Source organism: Helianthus annuus, chromosome 7 (assembly GCF_002127325.2).
Source record: "Helianthus annuus cultivar XRQ/B chromosome 7, HanXRQr2.0-SUNRISE, whole genome shotgun sequence".
NCBI classification, from domain to species: domain Eukaryota; kingdom Viridiplantae; phylum Streptophyta; class Magnoliopsida; order Asterales; family Asteraceae; genus Helianthus; species Helianthus annuus.
This window is the reverse complement of record NC_035439.2, coordinates 137,412,528-137,435,800: the sequence shown is the minus strand read 5'-3', so window position 1 is coordinate 137,435,800 and position 23,273 is coordinate 137,412,528. Positions and strand designations below refer to the sequence as shown.

General features: G+C 34.4%; 1 protein-coding gene across 1 annotated transcript; it reads right to left on the bottom strand.

Annotated features, from left to right (window-relative positions):
• Positions 1-4,834: 4,834 nt before the first annotated feature.
• LOC110868726 (L-ascorbate oxidase homolog) lies at positions 4,835-7,340 on the bottom strand. Its single transcript, XM_022117964.2, has 8 exons — positions 7,078-7,340; positions 6,885-6,994; positions 6,532-6,802; positions 6,341-6,440; positions 5,913-6,258; positions 5,451-5,816; positions 5,281-5,362; positions 4,835-5,204 (listed from the first exon to the last, which is right to left on the bottom strand). Exons 1-8 carry the CDS (start codon positions 7,219-7,221, stop codon positions 5,007-5,009), a joined length of 1,617 nt encoding a protein of 538 aa, XP_021973656.1. The 5' UTR covers positions 7,222-7,340; the 3' UTR covers positions 4,835-5,006.
• Positions 7,341-23,273: the final 15,933 nt, after the last annotated feature.

The following is a 23,273-nucleotide window of genomic DNA, read 5'->3' as shown; positions in this document are numbered from 1 at the left end:
CAGTGTGTGTTTAATTGTAGTAAAATGATCTTAACTCGACGTACAGACAACGATTTTACGTCGTTCCAACTCCCAGATTCAAGTCCCAAGGCCCTCTATTTATACTGAAAATTGGCATCTCCCGCGTGTCGCGGCAGAATTCGGGGAATCTCCCGCTACTCGCCTGGGAAGTCATTTTTAGGGTAGGGTAGGTACGTGTCCAACTAGCTCAGGTGAGTCGACAGTTTTTATAAATTCAATTTCGACAGCGTATTATATGGATAATCGTAAGCTAGGGTTTACCCCCCTTGAGTTTTAGGGGTCCTGATCCTGATTCCGATTGTTCTAAAAATTTTAGGGTTAGTGCAGAATTACTTGGGTTTCTCAATTAGGGTTTTCTTATGGACTAATTATCATCCTAATTATTAATTTTAATGAGAGTTGTTACACCCTGCGATGTTACCGTTAAGCGGAAGAAAACTCTAATGGTTGGCCTTCCCATGGCAAGCTTCCACCACTTTACACAAAAGACTATGATTTTCCACCCTAAACCTCCAACCCCATTTAACAAGAAGAACATTATTGACCTCTATGAGCCTGTTTATACCCAACCCTCCTATATTTTTAGGCCAAGTGACCCAATCCCAAGCCACCCAGTTCATTTTATTAATACTACTAGACCCCGCCCATAGGAAATTTCTCATTTTGGCTTCAAGAGTCTTTATAACCCCAACTGGCGCCTTTTATAACGAAAAATAGTATATAGGTAGACTCTCCAACACCGAATTAATCAGCATAAGCCGTGCCCCTATCGATAAAGTTTTAGCTTTCCACGCCGATAATCTTTTATCGAAAACCTCTGTAATAGGCGTCCAATTGTTAATTCTATTCATATTATTACCGACCGAAATTCTCAAGTAAGTAAGTAGAATAGAATCCGACTTGCATCCAATGACATTACACATATTCAAAACTTCATCATCACCCACACCCAGCCCGTAAATCTAAGATTTTTGAAGATTGATTTTAAACCTGACGCTAAATAAAAAATTCTCAAACATCTAGCCACGTTCTTTACATTTTCCTTCTCCCATTCCCCCCCCCCCAACAGGAGAGCATCGTCAGCGTAAAATAGGTGAGAAATAATTTGGCCGTTGTTTGGAGTTTGAATCCCTCTGAACAACCCTTCGATCCTAGCTTTGTACAAAATGTTTGAGAGACCTTCCATGACCAGAAGGAACAGGAACGGGGATAACGGGTCTCCCTGCCTGACTCCTTTGGAACAGTTGAATTCAAAAGTAGGAGATCCGTTCACTAAAACCGAGGATCTAGCCGAAACTAGGATTCGTTCTATCCATTTACACCATAAAGCCGGAAAACCCATTTGTCTCATTATGTCTAAAAGAAAACTTCCATTAACATTGTCGTAAGCCTTTTCAAAATCTATTTTTAAAAGGAAAGCCTTTTTTGCCTTTTTTAATCCAAGCAATGAGCTCATTCAGCATTAATGGGCTGTCTAGAATGTACCTCCCTTTGAGAAACACCATTTGGTTCTCCATGATGATAGATCCAATAACCACTTTGAGGCGATTTTCCAGAATCTTAGAAATAATTTTGCTTATCACCCCGATCAGGTTAATCGGTCAGTACTCTCTCGGGCCCACCGGATCCTTGTTTTTCGGAATAAGAGTTATGAAAGAAGAGCTACATCCCACCGCAATAGAGCCTTGGCTCAAGTTATAAAAATCCCATTCAAATAAATTCCAATACCTTTTGATGAAATTGAAGTTGAAACCGTCTGACCCAGGAGCTTTGTTAGAGCCACATTCAAACACCGCACTTTTGATTTCTTCTTTGCTGAAAGGCACCATCAAAGATGCCGCATCAACCTCCGATAGACGCCTAACGTTATGCAGATGAGTTTAGGTCTATCCCTTATTTTTTCCTCGAACGCCCTTTTAAAGAATCCCATAATCTCTTTTTTGATCAAAGAAGGTTTAGTGGTCCACACATCTTCAATCATAATCCCAGGAATATTATTGAAAGCCCTTCTGCTTTTTATGTACCCATGAAAAAACGCTAAGTTTTCATCCCCTTCCAAATCCCATCTAACTCTGGCTCTTTGTTTAAGATCTTTGATTTTGTGCCTCTCTAGCTCTTTAAGATTTTTTAAGCATTCCATTTTGACCCGTTCCTGCTCTTCGGAAAGAACTCTATCCTCCGACAGATCATCAAGGATTTCTAACTCCTCCATAAGCAACAACTTCGTTTCCCCTTCCTTGGATAATACTTCTTTTTTTCCATATTTTAATGTTCTCCCTGATCTCCTTCAATTTCTTCATTAAGATCACATCTGGCTCCCCCACCCCCACAAAATTCCCACACGTCTTAGTAATCACTTCGTCAAAATCCTTTCTCTCCAACCAAGAATTGAAGAGTCTAAATGGCTTGGGTCCAAAATTTTTATTTGAGCAAATCAAAATTATGCGACAGTGGTCCGAAAGAAATCTCGGCATCGCACGAAGGCAAGCAACCGACCACTCCGAAAAGAACTCGTGACAAACCAAAACTCTGTCTATCTTGCTATGTTTGTTACCATTTTCGTTAAAATACGTGAATTTCCTACCTTTCATGTCGTATTCTCTTAACCCATTTTCATAAATAAAATTATTGAAAGTAGAAGAACATTTTTTATTAAAATTTGAATTTTTCCTTTCATCCTGGTGGCGCACCGCATTAAAATCGCCCAGAATCACCCACCTCCCCGGGTAACTATCCATAACACCCCCAATATCATCCCAAAGCGCCTTTTTAAGATGATTTTTTTTGCGGAGCATAAACGTTAATAATATTGATATTTAAATTGCCCCCTTTAAAGTCCCCAAAGTTACAAAAAATTAGAATGCTTAATGCAGTCACGTACCTTAAAAACGCCCGGGTCCCACATGCTAACGACCCCTCCAGATCTTCCTGCCGCCGGAACGTGATCCATCTCGAAATTTCCAGCTCCCCAGAATTTCTCGAATTCAATAGCATCATGATATCCCCTTAGGCTACAGGATGTGGTATAAAGTTCCTAAGGGCTTTATCACGCCACCTTAGCGTTACCTCACCGCCATGTCACACAGGGGGCTTTAAAGCCCCTTCCTTTAACTTGCATGCAATGGTTTAAAGCCCCCATCATCATTACCTAATTATTATTTTTATTTAAATTTAAACATTATTTAATTTTGATATATTAATTTAGAACTCATAATTTAAATAAAAAAAATGAAACGCCATAATTTAAATAAAAAAAAATACAATGTCATAATTTAAATAAAAAAAATACAATTTCACTAGAAAAATCACTCGCCGTCTTCATCGTCTCCTCCTTGTTCACAATAAAACCATAGGTGCTCGGTCAGATCAGCTCGAAGGTTATGGTGTATGTCTCTGCCACGTATCCTCGCTCGGATAACTTCTTTTTCTGCGTATATGAGTAGTGGGTTTGTCAGTTGGTTACTTTCATCATAACTTTCTCCACAAATCGCTCTGCTCGAGTCCTCAAATATCATGTTATGATTGGAGAATTATGTGTTTTTTTGTGATTGGTGTGTGTTTTAGTTTGTGATTGATGTGTGTTTTAGTTTGTGATAGGTTTGTATATATAGAATTAAGAAAACTTTTTTTTATATAAAATTGACCGTTTGCAAACAGCCATATTTGACCAAATGCCTCGAACAAGCCAAACTCGGACCGTTAGCACGTTGGCGAACAAGGGGTAGCACCCCCTTTTAACAAGCACGGGGTGGTTGATGGCTTCCCGGGACACTATAGATGTCGATGTGGCGGGGTGGCGCTAAGGCTAAGCCACACCGTGTAGCCTTAGGGACTCTTAGTTATTTAATTGAAGAATAAAATGCAATTTGGGTCCTTATGCTTTAGGTGTGCTGTTCATCTGAGTCCCTAAAATGAAAATTTCGTTGCCTGAGCTCTCAACGTTTAAAAAACCCTACACTTTGAGTCTTGGAGCCAACTCCGTTAGTTTATTTTACTTTGAAATGAATATATTACCCTGATAGTTTATAATTTTGTGTTCCTATGGTTTATAATTTGTTCTCCTATGCATCACTGATTTTAAAATTTGTGTTATTATTATTATTATTATGGATATTAATAATTAAAAAAATGTCTTTTAGAATGGAAATTAAGAATCATTTTCTCTGCGTTTACTCCATTTCAAAATCTAATCCGTTCGTCCATTCGTCTCTAGCAATTCCAAATCCACCACCATCATCTTCATCTATCCATTATCATCTCCATTTTGTAACACCGCCCATAGGAGCATCACACCCTCAAATTAGATGGTAAACATTAGGTGTAAATTTATGCCTGATGGTGACTCATTCAGTAAAAATTACACTGAGAGGCGTAGTTTTTGCTCAATGAGTAACCATTAGGAGTAAATTTCGCCTAACAGGGACCCACGTCATGATTAGGTTCATCCATCTAGTGGCATAACTTTCACTATTGTACCAAAAGATGTTAAGTGTAATTGTTATATTGGTATGAAAAATCAAATAATATGAAAGATTTTAATTTAGTCACCAACCATTTTGGTAATTTTGTTGGTCAATTTGTCAATTTTCATGATTCTGCTATTCCTATCAAGTTATCCATATTCATGATGCGTTTGCTCAACCACTATAATTCAATTGAAACTGAAAAATAAGGTGTTACACAATGAAAGTGTTTTAAAGTAATTATAAGTTGTGGTTTTGATGTGAGCTAGAATGAAGTATCCATAATCACATGTTTTTTTTATATTTTCTTGCATCATATAAATCAGATTTATAGAATCAAAACTGTGAAATGACAATATGAACTCAAGGTGGATTACTTCTGTTAATTTAAAGCTCAAATGACAACCACTACAAATTTCTTTCATTCAAGTTCTTTCCTCTCTAACACAGCTACACCTTCGTAACCGCCTAAAAAATGGAACGAATATATGAAAAGTACATTTAACAACAATTCAAAACTTTCTACTTCAATGGTGCTAAACCACATCTTAATGCATTTTCTGGGATGTCATATTCAGTTTGGAAACTCTTTTCATCGTTCCAAACACGAACATACAACTCCTGTCCCAGGTATCGTCTCGGCCAGATTGTAGACCTCAGATTCCACATGCCTTTGTTATCCAAAGAAACCAATATTGCACTCCATGATTTTGGATATACCTATCAATAAATTACAAATAAGTTGTTCAAGATTCTATTTTCATATAAAAAAATCACAACTTAAGGGATATGTTACCTGCACAGTGTGTCTTGTAGCAGCATCATTCAGATTGTAGAATCTCTTCCTGAGTGTGGAGTTCCATACACCCGAACCAAAGCTATAATTTGAAAATTATTATCATGTGATCTCAATAAACTCTTAGGAAGAAAACGGAAAAAATAAAACATATAGAAAATGAAGCTTACCCAACGGTCCAAAAATCTGAACCATCAAGATGCCATGACTGAATGGTGTTCTCGTTGTTTTGGAAGACGATTTCAACATAATCATGAAGAGTGAAACCAAGAACCGAAACACCGAGAATTGGAGAGAAGGAAGGGGGTGTATCTTTGAGTGAGTTTACATTAAAAACTCCAGAAATGTTGTAAAAATCGGCAATCTTTAATGGAGTTTTTGGGTTAACATAAGACACCTGATTCACAGCATACCTAAGCTTGCCATTAATATTTGCTTCTGAATTAGCCAACACAACGGTTCTTGTTACGGGGATTGTCCCATAATGATATGAACCTTGAGGGTTCGGTCTTGCTGCATTCGCTGTCAAATTCCATCTAAAAGAACAAGATAAAGATTAATAATCACATGACCATTATAACTAAAATTGCTTCAAATGATGGTGAAAATGGGATATCAAGAAAATGTTGTACCGTATTGTTCTCGCCTGCTTCATCGACCAATGGATCTGATAGGTGGGACCAATAGGGAGAGGCAAAGAAGCTTTGGTTTGAGATCCATCATAATGAAGGATTCCGGTAGCCGTAAGTGTGGGCTTGGTAAAACGAGTTGAAGCGACGATGAAATAGTCTTTTACAGGAGCATGAAGTTTGACCAAGAAAGAAGCAGATTGACCAACATGAAGGTCAAATGATCCGTACGCTTCTTGCAGCGTATGCGATCCTTCTGTCTCGACCAATGTCAGTGTATGGCCTTGGATCCTAAAATTAATCGATGTGGTCAACGCCACATTTGACACCCTAAACATGTACAATTCACCTGAATCACAACAAACAAGAATCGGTTAGAAGACGATGCAAAACATGAATACATAAGCGGATGGATACTATATAGTATATACCTCCTCGAACAGTAAAAGAGGTTGAAGAAACACGCCCGTTGATGAGAAGACCATCAGCCATAGTTAGAGGTTTCCCAGAGTCAAGCGTTTGAGATAACACCTGAAAACAAAACAACCTTAACTAACCGTTTGTCTACAATAAACCTTTTTTCATACAATAAGAACACGGAGACATTAGTACGACTACAAACCTTGTGATCAGATTTCCACCAGTCATTGATTAGTAAAGTGAATTCTTCAACTGGTTTAAGATACGGGACAAAAATCACGGCCCTTGCTCGGATATTAATCGCCCCAAAACCACCAACTGCTCTATGCATCTTGGTTGAAGGGAAGTAAGAGTAGGATCCGATTTGATCTTTCATTTGCATATGGTATGTCCAGTTTGACTTTGGTGGGATTGGGCAGTTTGTCCCCAACACTCCATCTTGCCATGAGGTTTTTCTTTGTTTCACACCATTCCTATTTTGCAATTATTAAGATATTATTAATATGTGCTCAAAACAATTCATCCACAAAAAAAGAAGAAAATAAAAACACTTACCATGTTATAAGAAAGGGCTCATCCAGCTTATTAATGACATTAACGATCACATTGTCGTTGGTGACACAGTCAATGGTCGGGGCTGGGAACTGGCCGTTGATGAGTATGCCCTAAAATGATTGTAAAAAATGTTAGAAGACAAGATGTCATCGACAATTTGTATATGGAATAACTGAAAGTATGTTGCTATTACCCTTTGGGGAACTCCAAGTGGAGAAATTTGTCCATATGTAACTTCAAATGTGAAAAATCTGTATGGGTCTTCAGCCTTTACACAGAAGACACACAACCAAGCCAGAAATCCAAGATAAAAGGGTAGCAACATGGCTTGGTTCATAACATCAGACCGTCAAAGTATGCCCTTACAAGAGTCTAATATATGCACCATTAGATGATGGATTCAGAAAATATGATCATGATAAACTAAAAGCTAATTGTACATCAAAAGTAATTCAACAAACACTACTAGAAAACTTGGAAATGTGCTACCCAACATTCGGTCAATATTTCGTATGAAACAGCTGTTTCCGACCAAATTGTTTCAGTCAGAAAAAGGGTTATGGGAAGCATATTTCTGACTGATATCCGACCAAAAGTAATCAACAAAAACTTGGCGATTGGGTATCACAGTGTTGCTCATAAGTAATGAATGACAAGCAGCTAATAACTCATGATCACACTAACTAGAGATATATTTGGAAATGATTGCATTATTATATTTATATATTACTTCTAAAATTGTTTCTGGTTGTAATCTCTATAATCTATATATAAGCATTTCATATAGATTAGTAACTTACATGAAATACTTACAGAAATGAACGATGCAAAGCTGACGAAACTCCCCAAATTTGAACTGATGAAAAAGAACAAAGAGCAGGAGATGAGAGTGTGATGATCAAAACATGTTTCGACAATTTATATACAGAACACAATGCCAGAAACATGACATCGATTAATGGAGTAACATGGAACCGATTTCGAAAAAAAGAATTTGGATCCATTGCTCCGCATCTCAAGCGTATCATTAATTATTAATATTAAGTATTCATAGCAGCTCATGCTTTCAGATTGGATGCTACAGTGAGATCGAGTTGACTTAAAATATTTTATTGTTGCATTTGATAAACCATACTGCAGTTGAGCAATGTAGGATGAGACTCGCAGTGGAGAACGGATCGATCATAAATGCGTTTAATTTTGTTCATGTTTGTTGATGAGTATAAAATGGAGAATTAATTAAGAGAGAAGTGAAGGGTTAAAGAGTTTATGAGAGTAGCACATGGAATGGAAGCTAAACCCTAAGACAACGGAAAGCTTCTGTCGATCTGGCGGAAACCCCATTTTCTACCCGCCAAAATAGTAGTTTTAAAAATAAATAGTGGTTAAATGAATTCATGGGTTGTAATAGATTGGTTAAACGATCTATAAATATTATTGTTTCCTTGATCTTAATTTAGGGGTGGCCATTGGGGGTAGGGTGGGGGTTTCTTTATCTTAATTTAGGGGTGGCCATGGGGGTAGGGTGGGGGTTTATCGTTTGTGTTTTATTTATTTTAATTTTGATTTTATTTTGTTTGTGTTCATACGAGTTTTTAAGTTCTCTTCTTAAAGCTATTTCTCACATAAACACTACCCTATATATCTATATATATAGGATCAAGATCAAGGAAAAACCACTTCAAGTTGTGAGAACTTAGAGACTTCGGTCTTCTCGAGTTTTGCCCCCATTTTTTGATACCCCTAGATTAAAATATTTAAAAAGACTACCGTAAAAAAATTTAGAAAAGAATTCGAAGTGGTTTTTTCGCCCCTTAAAGCAGTTGTATAAAGCTGATAACATAAGCATGACATCACCTTTTACAGCATTCACGGTTGAGGTAAATGAAATTTTTTTTGTGGGAAAAGTTGATTTTTTAAGGATTTTTGGTAAAAAATTTTTTTTTGAAAAAACCTTTCGTGAGGCCGAGTTCTCTAAGTTCTCACAACTCGTATAAATTCTCATTTTACCCTATATATATATATATAGGATAAGGATCATTACAAAACACTAATTATTGCGAGAACAAAAAGAAAAACTCTAAATCACTAAATTTTGGGAATTAAGGTTCATATTTCTTAAATTTTATGTTTCTTAAATTCATATATGTATTATATATACATAAAAAATCATATATTTTTTCCTACATATAATCTACATACATGTAGGTAATTTAGCCACATCTAGGTTATTTAGAAACTGAAGTTTTTTCATATTTTGTTTTAAATTCTAGTGTGAGAAACAATAAATCTTACATTTATAACATTTTCATTTACTTTTTGGGTTTTTAGGATTGAAAAAATGAGTGATTCACTTTGTTCTGCGTATTATCGCAATATTTAGTGTTCTGGATAGAAACTTTCCATATATATAGGGGCATGATTTAGGGAAAATGCCTATAAGTGTGAAAACAGTGAGAACGTCACTCATCCATTGGATCAAAACAATGTATGGATTAGATTGGCGCAATGGCGTTTCTTAAATAACATCAACTTTATTATGTGGACACACTTCAATAAGGGTAAAATGGTCTTTTTACTGCCTTAATAAAAAACGCCAAACTCATGAGTAAAACGCCATTAAAATTCCCGCCTTAAACTACAAGCCATACACATCAGTCCCTTCTAGATGAAACGCCACATTTATTATAAAAAAATTCTTTCCTAAACTACGCGCCAAACACCTCATTATATAAACGACGTTACCATCCCTTCCATTGATCATACTAAGAAACGCCATCTTTACACAAAACGCCATTTCTACCAAAACGCCAAATTTCAAAAAAAAAAAAAAAAAAAAAAAAAACTCTGGAAAAGGACAAATGGCAAACATCGTTTCATGAAGATTCAAACTAGAATCGATAGAATCGTAATCCTCTTTGACAACAGAAGAAGAGTGTTTGTGAAAACCATCAAAGCCATAATGAACTTGGACGAAGAAGTACAAAGGGGGATCCTAGCACTTGGCGTTCCTCTTGATAGCCTATGTGAGAAAACACAAGCAGTTATACGAAGATTAACCAAAAAATTTGGATCTAACAATGCAAATCCAAATGTGGACCCAATCATCCAATCATGGCGTTTTGATGAAGACACTGACATAGTGACTGTTGTATGTGACATCGAGGAGCAGGAAGACTACACAGTTGGAAACATCATGACCAAACAGAGTCTTGGGTTCCTAGAGGAGTTAAACAACGCAACATGTTTGAACACAGACATGACCCTAAAATTGGCGTTGTTGCATGACAAATTCATATGGAGGGTTCAAAATCTTCAAGAAGAAGAGACCGATGAGTATGAAGATTTGGATGAGAAATTGGATGAAGAATCCGAAGAAGAAGACGGGGAACGATGGATACTTTTGGGACGAAATCACTTCTGACAAGGAGTTTTAATTTTTTTTTTTCTTTTCTTTTTTTGTGTGCGTCATTTTCTGTGCTTTGTTATGTACTTTTCCGAAAATAAGATACTTTATTTCTCTAATTAGATATAAAACTCCAAAATGCCACAAACGCCAAACACCAAAAGTTAATTTGTTGTATTTTACCTTCTTTATCTAAAACATTATAACATTATTTTTCCTTACAAAAGTTAATTAGTTGTATTTTGCCTTCTTTATCTAAAACGTCATTCATACAAAAACGCCAAACTTAATAATGGGAGGCCTTACAGCTTTAACAGATAAAAGCTGAACAAACAGTAACTGAAACGACGGAAACTTTATTACTAACATTTATTATAATAAATTTCTGTCTAAACTACGTGCCAAAAACATCTTATATAAACAACGTCTCAGGACCTTCCATTGATCACACCAAAAACAAACGCCATATTTTATTAAATATCACTCAATTTAAAACACCAGAAAGTTCAAAAACCATAGATGGCAAACGTCATTTCTTGGAGATTCAGGTTTGTTCTCAATAAAGTTTCACTCAATATGTTGGACAAAATTTCGTAAGTGAGGATTTTGTCCATCTCATTAAGCAAAATCTTATTAAGTTTGTCCTCACCTATTTTTTTTTACCGAAAAATGTTCTTTTTCTTTGGCGTTTATGTGTTTGTGCGATCTTCTACGGTTTGTTATGTACCTTCCAAATCACATGTTATGCACAAAAAACTGATATATGAACAAGGCCATTGAAACATAAACTCCATTTTCAAAATATTACTTTGAAAAAAAACGCCATTGAAACAAGCATAAAGAACAAAACACAATATCTGTTGCATATAACGCGACTTATTGAGGGGAACGTGAACAATGACAATCCTGCCCTTGCATATCATTTAGCGCCCCTGCCACGTGTTCGACAGGGATCCGTTCTCACCGTTTCACACTTCCAACCGTTTTCTCCTGATCCTGTTTCTATATATATGTGTATATATATATATATATATATATATATATATATATATATATATATATAGGATTAGGTTCAAACGTGAACAAATTTCCAAGAGTGAACCGCATGAACTGATCTGAACCATTGATTCAATATACATTTAACAAGGGTAAGATTGTAACTTTATATAAATATTGAATTTAAATTATTGCCTTATTAATTTCAAAATCCTAACAAATTTAAATCATCATCAGTTACCAACATTTTCGACATCTACAAAACAATTACTTATTTTAAATATGTTAGGATAATCTTAACTTCTTTTAATATTGTCATTGTTTTTTGTTTTTGGTCATAGTAGCAAGATTCGAATTATAGTTTTAGTCTTTTTTTTTTTTTGGTTGAACTAGAGTTTTCAGTCATCTTTTTTTTATTGTGTATAACTCTTACCTCCGTAGTACACATGTGTACTGCTGTGTTCTATACATTCCAACACGATAGTACACATGTGTATAATACATGGTATAGTACACATGTGACCCGCAACATTGTTGTTTTAGCTCCGCAGTACACATGTGTACTGCTGTGTTCTACTGGTCTATACATTCCAACACGATAGTACACATGTGTATAATACATGGTATATTTACGGGATTTACTCTCTTATTATTGAAAATAATTTTCTTTCCTAGTTTTAAATAAGCAAAATAATATAATTACACTTCTACCCTTTTAATTTTAATAAAACAATAAAATCTAACCTAATAATTACAATCATGCCACCCCTTTAAATAATCAAGATCATATAAATCAGCGGTCAAGATTTGTTCACGCAGTTCACTCTTGAGAGGTTGTTCACGCTGGAACCTTACCCTATATATATATATATATATATATATATATATATATATATATATATATATATATATATATATATATATATATATATATATATATACTAGTCTAAGTACCCGTGTAATACACGGGTGGCTACACAACAAAAAAATTATACTTTAATACGTAAATAATTTATTACATGTACATTCAAATATAAACATAAATCGTAGAAAGTACGTGAAATAACGAAAATACATGAAAACCATAAATATTTCACAACTCACTGAAGATCTCTTTATATACAACATTCACTGTTCGTAAATAATTTATTTATTTTGATGTTTTTTCTTTTCTTTAGAAGGTTGTAAGACCCAGCGAGTTTCGCGGGTGGTTTAACACACAAATATATAACTTAAAATTGTTGAAATATACCGTCCAGTCTAACAGATAGATAAACAATCACTATGTTAAATATAACTTTGATTTCACTCGAAGGATAAAAGGGGGGAAATATTTTAAAGATAGATACAGAACAGCCGAAATAAAGTATGTGAATCATAACATAAGAATATAAATACAAAACGTCCAACCTTTAACCGTACCTTTGACTCTTAATTACTAAATTATTTGATATTAACATATCACCTTAGAGTGCGCCATTACTCCATTGTGAAATAAATAAATATTGTTAATAGACCATTTGGGCATGTCTACATTGTTATTGTTGAATGCTGATGGTCAACCTGACTTTCCTATGACGACAAATGTAAAAGGAGAGAAATCATGTAAGTGATAGAACTATATGAAATGATGTAAGAAAAACAACATGCTCTTACGCCCTACGTCTCAACTCAGGACCTTATCGCCTTAGTGCACCTCGGACTTTTAAAAACCAAGCGCCATGCTGATCATCTTTGTCATCCATTAATGACCAACTCGACCACATAATTAATTATAGTTAGGGACAAACATGTAGTATGAGAGTAAACCACAACAACCATCCATGTAATTAACCCTAAGAAAAATTTGTTAGTCACAACGTTTTTCTTTTTACTTGAAAAAAGTTATTTTTATTGTTCATAATAAAAAATAATGTTTTTTTATAACTTTGGCAATGCATAAGTTTTAAGTGATAAAAATATGATGTTCCTTATTACGTGTAAAACATCTAAGACATGCCAGAGTAGTATATTGAGATATAGCATGTACATATCACCAAACCTCATAACAGAATAATAGATCTGGTCTTACCAACACGCAAGACTTAGGACTCGGCCTCCTCCAAACCCACGCGAACCACTATGTTGGCGGTAGGGATGAGCAAATGGTACCGGGTACCGGTACCAAATTTCCCGAACTGATTCGATTTTCGGTACCGGTTTTTACCTTCAAATACCGGTAGGTACCGGTACCCAAATGTTTGGGATTTTTGGTACCAGTACCGCTTGGTACCGATCTCATCCCTAGTTGGCGTTTGGTTGTCAAATTCAACTCAACGTCCTCGGCTAGCCCAAATGGTCTTGATTTAACCAACCAATCTTTAAAGATTCATACACCACAAAATTGAGACCCACATCTGGTACCTGAATGCATCACAAAAAAAGAAGTGGACTTGTTAAAGCTCTTGATACTTTAAAAGTACATATATGATTACAAAACATGTAGTTTTTGGTTTGGGTCTACTTGACCAAAAATACTTTATGTTCGAATACTATTTTTTAATCTTTTTAGTGTGTCAAATACCAATACGAAATGAAAAGCAATATAGTTTTTTAAGATCATAGCCCAAAATACTTAATAACAAAAGGCTAAATAAAAAAAGGCAGAACTTTAAGATTCAAGTACCAAATGATCATCTTCAAACGAAACCTCGAGCAAGTATAACCGCAGATGCATAAAAGGTTATGAATAACTGCAGATACATAATCATTTTAATATTGATCTCTAATTCTCTGTAGTAGGTAGTTTAAAGAAAACACTTGAATAATCTTGTTAATGGAGCCGTAGAATTAGCTAATGCTGAAGAGAAGTCACCTTTAGAATCGGCGGAAGCATCAAGGTTCTCCACATAAATCCGAGAAAAGCCCATGTATCCTTTGCATTCCAGTTTCATCTTCTATTCAAGTGGAAGCGAAAAAAAGACTTTTTACATTCTTTAAAAACAGTTTGTAACACCTGTTCCTATACTCCATGATTGAGATGAGGTAAAAGATGCCCTAGTTTGTGCATATAACCAGTTGGTGACAGTGTCTCTTTCATTTTGTTTCCTTTATTTTAATGCTTCTTGAATTGTCCATACCTAGCCACACAAATAAGAAGAGCAGACTAATTTTCACTGGTCAATATATAAAGACAAAGTAGAATATACTGATGATGTTACAAATATGTCTAAATCAATACTTTGAAGCATATCAAATTTTTATTCAAATACAGATTTCTTAGGTTTGAAGAACACAAGTTTGACTTTCATGGTTAGAGTAACCCAATTAGACCCGTTCATAACTCCTTGGTCACAACGATTACATTTTCCTTTTTTAGGTCAAATTAAGTGTAATGGACACATTTTGACCAACATGTTTACTATTTCTATAAATATGTAGTCTAAATAACTAAATATGATTTAAAATATTTAATGAATTGGTATCTGTTTAAATCATTTCATTTAATTTTACACATTCATTTGTTAGAAATAAAATTGACTATTAATAAGAAAACACGTCGCAAATCCAACCTCGTTCATATTGAAAGTTTCATACCTCGAAGAAAATGGCATCCTATTTTATCCAACGTATAGCTCTTGTCCACCTCTTTTCATCAAGAACAACCACATGACCAAAAAGTATTATATACGTTAGATCTTTTGTATAAATAAACGAACAGATGGTAATAAAGTTTATTTTTGTGATTGTACCTCATCAAACGCTATAAATATACCGATGCTTGGTTAACAAATGGTGAAAATAGTTCTTCCTGTATCCACCGTGTTCCTAACCGTTATCATCACAATGGCTGCAGCCATGTTCTCATCACAATGGCTGCAGCCATGGCATCTAACTCGAGGGTTGGCTCATCCATAAATACTATAGACGGGTTAGCCACAAGCTCAACAGTTATGGTCAACACTTTTCTTCGATTAGTTGATAGCCCATTGCCACCTGGTAACCTGACTAATGCATCCTTTATCGGGATGAGTTCCATAAGGTCCATCACCTCATCAATAAACATCTGTAGATTTTTAAAACAATAATCACCATTCCTAAAACTGGAAAACAGGATTTTTTTTAAATAGGCTTATTAAGCACAGTAAGTGCTCGTAAACTGTTACATGAGGTGAATGGATGTCGTTTTGCTCACAATAACTGAAAATTCGAGCAAATGTTTCTTTTTCCTTTGGATACCCAGAAATCTTAACATCGCCTTCAATATACCCGCCTTTTTTTCAACCCGCTAACACATCCATGAGAGTAGTTTACCAGCACCACTGACACCCAGTAGAGCTGTGAGAACACCTGGCCTCAAAAGCCCTGTTGACGCCTTTAAGTAGCAGTAACCGGTCTTCACCCGTCCCTTGATCTTTCATTTTCTACAATAGTTTTATAGGTTACTTTTATAAGTTAAGTATACATAAAACCACTAACATATCTTTGACTTTTAAAAAGGCAAAATATACAAAACCACTAACTTATATTTTCTAGCCACCTGAACAAATTTAAAAATGATATTCACTTAAATACCTTTCGTTAGTGATTATTTTCCATCATAACTCATCCCATGTATAGTGAACCAATTTCAATATCATGTAATATCACCACCATATATCGCCTTCACCCTATGTATGGATTTTATAGAAAATTTCATTAATATTCACACGTAATTTGAATAACCTAAACTAATACAAAAGGTAGAATCAGATCTACGAATTCCATCAATATTCACACGTAATTTGAATAACCTAAACTTTTATTCGTAATTTTTTATATAATTCAATTTATTCAAATGAATTCGAAATCGATTCGAATTCAAATAACCCTTATTATTCAAATTCGATCGAGCTTTAAACTTTCAAATTCGAATAAGTCAATTAGAACAATTCGAAAAACTTGATTTAGAATAATTCGGATAACTCGATTTTGACCCCTAAGGAACAACTACTTCACTATCCCACTCCACAGCCTTTTAATTAGACTATACTATTATCATTTCTAATAATATTTAACACATTAAATATTTATGAAAAATGATAAAAATAACAAAAGAGTGTCCATAGTGCAACAAAATTGACAAATGTTACCAACCAACATTTAAATTATCTAACTGAATATATATATACAAATAGTCACTGAATGCCTCAATTTCTGATGATCTTAGTACATCCTGAAAACTCTATAAAGATGGAGAAGTGAGAATATACCTGAAATCAAAATGATTATGAACTTGCGACTATTTGGCGATCAATGTGTTGAGTGGCTTCCTCGATAGAGAGTAGCTGTTGCATCAATGAGGCGAGTTTTGCAACATTTTCTTCTTTGATATGAGCTGTCACCTTCTCCTTGTACCCCTTGGCACTCATCGCCTTGTTTAAACTATCCTTTTGCCTGCTCAAATATAGAGACGTCAATCAATGAGGGAAACTTTCGACCCGTTTACTTACGAATGGGTCAAATCAAGTTGGAAATATAAATAAAGAATGCTAACTAAAGGATCAAGTCAAACGGGTCAAATGTCGCTAGAAGTGTATTTTTAAAGTATAAAACCTTAAAAATTATATTATTATTAGAGTTACGCCCCTGAACCATAATCGTAATTCTACTTTTAGTCCCTAGGTTTCAAGATTGAACATTTTAGTCCCTGAACTATTCTTTGAGGGTCAATCAAGTCCAATTGACCAAAAAAAGTTAATAATTTAGTCCCTGAACTATCACCGTAACTCTCCTTTTAGTCCCTAGGTTTCAAAATTGGACATTTTAGTACCTGAACTATTCTTTGAGAGTCAATCAAGTCTAATCAACCAAAAAAAGTTAAGAGTTAACTCCCAATTTAGTTCCTGAACTATCACTTTAATTTCGGACAACACAAAAAACTTAGAAATTAACTATTTTGTCGGAATGTTGTAGGAAACATTTTGGGGTTTTTTGTATTATTTATTTGTTGGAAAGTCGTCGCTAAGTTATAAGAAACTTCATTTGTCGGTATTTTGTCAGAAACTTGTGCGAAAACTTCCACGTTTTAGTAGTGGATATTATGATTTTTGTTTGGGTAAGATGGTAAATATGATATTAGAACGATTATGAGAGGGATATATAATATTATCTCAAAAAAAATGACAATGGGCTTTTAACCTCTTTGACCCGTTACCCAACCCACCAACTTTCCACGCCTAAAATGGATTCCGCAAGATTGATTTCCCGTCCCACTACTACTACTATTATTACATAAAGAAAACATGTAACGACTAAGAAGAGGTTTGCTTACTTTTATAATTCTGTAAACTTAGCATTGAGCTTCTCTCGCTCCGTGTTAACATCAATAACTCCTTGATTCTTCAGATAAATGGGCTTCATTTACAACCGCCACTGTGCATCCGACTGGAGCAGACCAGTAACTTTCAAGGGGGATCCTCCCAAATGGAGGTTACACTATCCGAGTACAATCGATAAGATCACAAAACAAATGTCACTTTCGTCATAAAGAATTCAGAAAAAAAAAAAGAAGAAGAAAGATACATATTTTTTCCACCATCTTGTTAACCTTCAATTGGAAATTAAATATTATTACTTACAGATTCTAGCCTCCGAGAAACCACACATCATGAAACAACTACAAATCACAATAAAGCATGTATCTATATTCTCATAGTAACCAAATAATCCAAACACTACATCAGTTAGACCATACAAACAAAACACGCATATACCAGACTGGAGAGACGTTGATTCAACGACGCTTCAACGAACGATTGAGCTTGTTGATTAGTGTCAACAGTAGCATTCAGTGAGTTATCAGCAACTGCTGTAAATAACTGTGAATAAATAAATACCTCATCACTTATACTTAAATAAAAAAACAAAAAAATCATACCTCATCACTTCTATTAGGAAGCTAGTGACAAATCATATTCGATTCGTTGTAAACAGGAAACGCTTCTTTAACCGCCCTTCGATAAGCATCCTCATCGTTCAAAACTGAGATTTGCAAAATCCCTAAAAACTATCAAAACAATACAAATCTCTTAGACACCAGTCAACTATATGATATTAAATTAGTGGTATTATAATACAGGAAGTGTTAAGTATTTACCACTGGAACCGTCTCAAAATATTATGTTTTGATCCGTTACGAACCTCAACCCACACATCTTGCCACCTCTACTACTTACCATTTATTAATTACCAATTAATTACCACCATAAGTCCATTTATAAAAATGACTGCCATCTTTTATATCTTTAACGATAGCAAAATACCAATTCAAATCTATCATATGATTTTACCTTTTGATTGTCTTCCACAAAGAATCTAAGGAAGTAACCTTCAAACTTCTTTCTATCATCATGTGAAACCAATTTAATACTCATATCTTGACCGTAAGCTGCATCGCAAATTGGATCCCATTGTTAATAACAGTACTTACATTAGTTGCTAAAAAAATTCTTTAAAAAAAGTTTTATATAGCTGGTGTAATTGGCATAGTTGTCAAACTCGTACAAATAGCATTAAAAAGATCAGACTCGGTCCCTGACACGAATCACAAGTGACTCGCATCAAGCTTTACGGATTTTGGACCGACTCATTTAGAGTCGACTTGATTTGTAACGATCAATAAACAAAAAACAAATATTCTGCATTTTTTCATCCAAATCAGTAGTCCATCATTTCTCACCTCAAAACATGCAAGATTATAGTTGTATTTCTTAAAAAAAAAAGATTCATCTTCATCGGTCTCTCCTCCTCTGATTTGAGTTATAAAAATCTCCTTTTCTTTGAGTGTATCTCAGATTTGAGTTATAAAAATCTCCTTTTCTTTGAGGTTTAAAGATTCATCTTCATCGGTCTCTCCTCCTCAGGTGTAACACTGGTCTACAATTTCATATCCATCACTGCTTTGCATTTTTTGAGGGAACACAATTTGGTACCTGTCGAATGTTTTGAATCCCTAAAATACAAACGTGTATGAACAATGAGAAGATTAAACATACATTAATACAATCAACAATACTGACAATACTGAAACAAATATCAAAATTAGCATCATCAACAATTTAATTACCATACAACAGTTCTACTCCACTTGGGTTAGATCTCAAAATCCGCCAATAACTCAAAATAGCAACAAAGAGTGTCACCGCCGTCGAGAGTTCACGGCGGAACCCTAGTTCGTATTCTTTTAAACACCACTGGTAAACATTTAACACCATAATAAAATGAAAATCACACTTTACCTGGTAATCCTCGAAAACAAAATAATCGGCCGAGATAGAGAGAATCAGAAAGGCGATGAGGAGATTATCGGATAGAATAGAGATTAGATGATTGATTTACCAAAGATTTGCCATTGTCGTGCATGATAATTAGGGTTAGTGAACGACGATGATTCTGTCCAAAAAGAAAAGAGAAATAAGATTTAGGGTTTCTCAATGAAGAATAAGGAAATGAGTGGTGATTGATTTGATGATAATGAATGAGGAAAAGAGAAAATTAAAAAGGAAACAAAGTGGCGCTCAAAAACCAATTCTATGGATTTAGAGCATTGCCACATCAAGGTCAAAAAGTCAACATTATTTTGCTTTAATATAAGAGATAGATATATAGGGTGAAGATCATTTCAGAACCTAAAATATTTACAGAACCGGCAGAACTCTTTATAGCCACTCATTTAATTTAATTTTTTTGCTTTTTTAATACAAGGGTATTTATGTAAAATCCATTATTTTCGTTCTATCTTATGATCCCAACTTCCTTAATTATCTCATGTCATGTTGACTAGTCTTTTATACAACATAAGTTCACATTGACGATTCCATCATTCAACATAAAAGATCCATAGTGGGAATGATCAACGTAAATATATTTCCAAATAATTGGTTTCGATGCTCAAATTATTTTTTTTTTACTTCTGTTTCTTAATGTTGAACAATTTTCTCATATTAATCTTTGTTTCTTTCTAAAATTGGGTGGCCATAACTCATTATTTATTATTTGTTATGGTTAAAGAATATGTGTATAGAGTTTGACGATTAATAAGTTGTTCAGGTTGGTATTTTTAATCATAAAAAGAAAGCACCTACAATCGGTTTATTGTGTTTTAAAGAAAACGGTGGAAAGTGTGAGAACAGAGAGAACAATTATGGATCGTCAGATTAAACAATCTATGGACTAGATGACGCGGTGGCGTTTTCGTAAATAACATCAGTTTTATTACTGTGGCGCGCTTCATTAAGGGTAGAAAAAGTCTTTTGACTTCTCTACACAAAACGCCATCTCATGAAATAAAACGCCATAAAACTTACCACCTTAACCTACAATAGCACACACCATTCTAATCTAAAAACGCCATTAGATATAAAACGCGAACTTAATTATAATAAAATCCCGCCTAAAAAAATTGCCAAAAAACATCATATATATACAACATCTCAGACTTTCCATTAAAACACACAAAAACCCAAACGCCATATTTAATATATATCATTCGTCTTAGAAACGCCAAAAAACCCAAACATCAAATATCCTCTAAACCAAAACGTTTATTTGAAATTCAATTTGGTTGTCGGTAAGGTTTCGCTCAATGTAATGGACAAAATCCTTAAGTGAGGATATTGTCCATTTCATTCATTGAGTAAAATCTTATTGACTTTATCCTCAACTTCCATCCAATTTATAATGTCAAAACATACAAAAACATTATTGAGGTTTGTTCTCAATAAAGTTTAGCTATATGGGGTGGCAACATTGTCAGACATCTTTCTTAACTGAGGATTAACAATATTATCCATCTCATACAGCAAAACATTATTGATTTAGCATGATCAAATTTAGAGGTTTAAAGTACTTTTATTTAGTGGCGTTCTTTTTCTCGGTAAAACACCAAAAAGTTAAAAAAATCAAACATCGTTCATTGGAAATTCAAGATTGTTGGCTGAACGGTGTAACTCAATAACATTTTGCTGCATGAGATGGACAAATATTCAAGAAAAAGAGGTTGATTTCAGACTTTGTGCTTCCACACGGCAACAAAAAAACTATTTCAAAAACAAAAAAATCAAAATAAATCATACGAAAGTTGAAACAGCCGGTTTAGATGATTCAAAAAAGAAGAAAGTTAAGACGATTCAAAAAAGAAGAAAGAGACTGGTGACAGTGAAGATTTAGAAGATCAATTGTTTATATTTTTTTTAATTTTCTTTTTCAGTTGATTGTTATATAATAACAACGCCATATATAATAAAAACGCCACACAGCCAAATGCTTGTCAAAATGCCATCATGCCATAAAACGCCCAAAAACTACCAAACTATAATAAAATTACTTTGGAAAAGTATTATAAAAAACCCAATAAATAAAAAAATAAAAACCAAACTTGAAAATGTAACTAGAAACAGTAACAACAAAACAGTAAAACAGAAATGACGGAAAATTTATTATATTAGAATCTAAAACGCCAAACTTGAAAGATGGGACGTGTTAGAGACATCAGAGATAAAGCTTATCAAAAACAATAATTACAAACAGTAACTGAAACGACGAATACTTTATTATAATAATGCACCGCCTAACCTACGCGCCAAAAAGACATCCTATAAAATGATACCTCTCAGCAACTTCCATTTGATCAAACAAAAAAAAAAACAAACGCCAATACTACTAAATACCACTCACTGTAAAAACGCCAAAAAATTAAAAAAATAAAAGATAGCTATTATGCTTTCTTGGATATTCAGTATTGTTATTCGTGAAGTTTCACGGAATGGATTGTTAGGTGATGGAGTAACTTAGTAAGATTTTGCTACATGAGATGGACAAATCTTCAAGAAAAAGATACTGATGACAGTCATATGTCATTTTGTGTTCTTTGTTCTTGAAGAAGGCTTGGATGAGGAGAAGAGATCAATGACACTGAAGAGTGGGATGATTATAAAGATGAAGATCAAGTTGAAGAACAAAGCGAAAAACCCACCCACACGTCATAGATCTATGTCCCAAAACATCCACAAAAGCCGCTTCAACAGACGAGCAGACAAAATAATCTAACCGATGGGTTTGTTAAGTTTTACATAAAACGCCATATATTTGGTGACAGTTCTTGTAGTATTAAAAAAGAGAGAGACTGATGACAGTGAAGATTCTGAAGAGAGATCCGATTAGGATTTTTAATTTATTTTTTTCGCTTCTATTTTTTTCCCTGTGGTTGTAATATAATTTTCCGATTGTAAAACGCCAAGATAACACAAACACCAAAATGTATATAAAAATTAATAGAACAATGGGCCATCTCGTCTAAAACGCCTTGAAAAACGTCATTCAAAGAGATATTCTGACCCCTTGGGGTTCCAATGGCATACGATTTGAATAACGCCATAATCGCCATCAACGCGAAAATATTAATACAATGAAACCATTAAAACGCCATATAATTATTGAATTTGGTTAACGCCAAAAAATCTTAAACCTCAAAAACAAATCAATATTGTGAAAAGCGGAAGATAAAATGACAAAAAAACCCATACGCGCTAATTATATCGCACGCCATGTGTTAGGCTAGGATGCGTTCTCACCGTTATATAGGCTAATTATAATGAGAAAACTCAATCCAGTTGACTAAACCCTGAAAACTCTAACATGTGGCTAGGATTGATCCACGTTTAAATTGTTATTTGAAAGGAGCAAGGGCATGATAGTAATTTTCTATGTTACATTTTTGACATGTAGTGATGGTTGGTGATGTCTGCACACGCAGACTTTCTCATAGTTTCAAACCTTCCTTCTTGTCATCCTTTTTAATTAATGCTTGTAGTACTTGTTAGACTTTCTTCTTCTCTCACTTCTTACTCTCACAACCTTCCAATATCTCATTGCCCATCTCATCAGCTTTTTCACTTCATTTATTCACACCATAGAGAAGAGTTAAAGAGAGAATCCTTACTCACCATTGAAGAGTATTTGCATTTAAC

What these genes read in the sequence shown, in the direction of transcription:
- LOC110868726 (XM_022117964.2), bottom strand. Translation starts at nt 7,221, where the DNA reads ATGAACCAAGCCATGTTGCTACCCTTTTATCTTGGATTTCTGGCTTGG. An exon ending in AAGCAGGCGAGAACAATACG is followed by an intron (nt 5,817 to 5,912) that starts GTACAACATTTT and finishes TTGTTCTTTTAG; the next exon opens with ATGGAATTTGACAGCGAATG. An exon ending in CTACAAGACACACTGTGCAG is followed by an intron (nt 5,205 to 5,280) that starts GTAACATATCCC and finishes ATTTATTGATAG; the next exon opens with GTATATCCAAAATCATGGAG.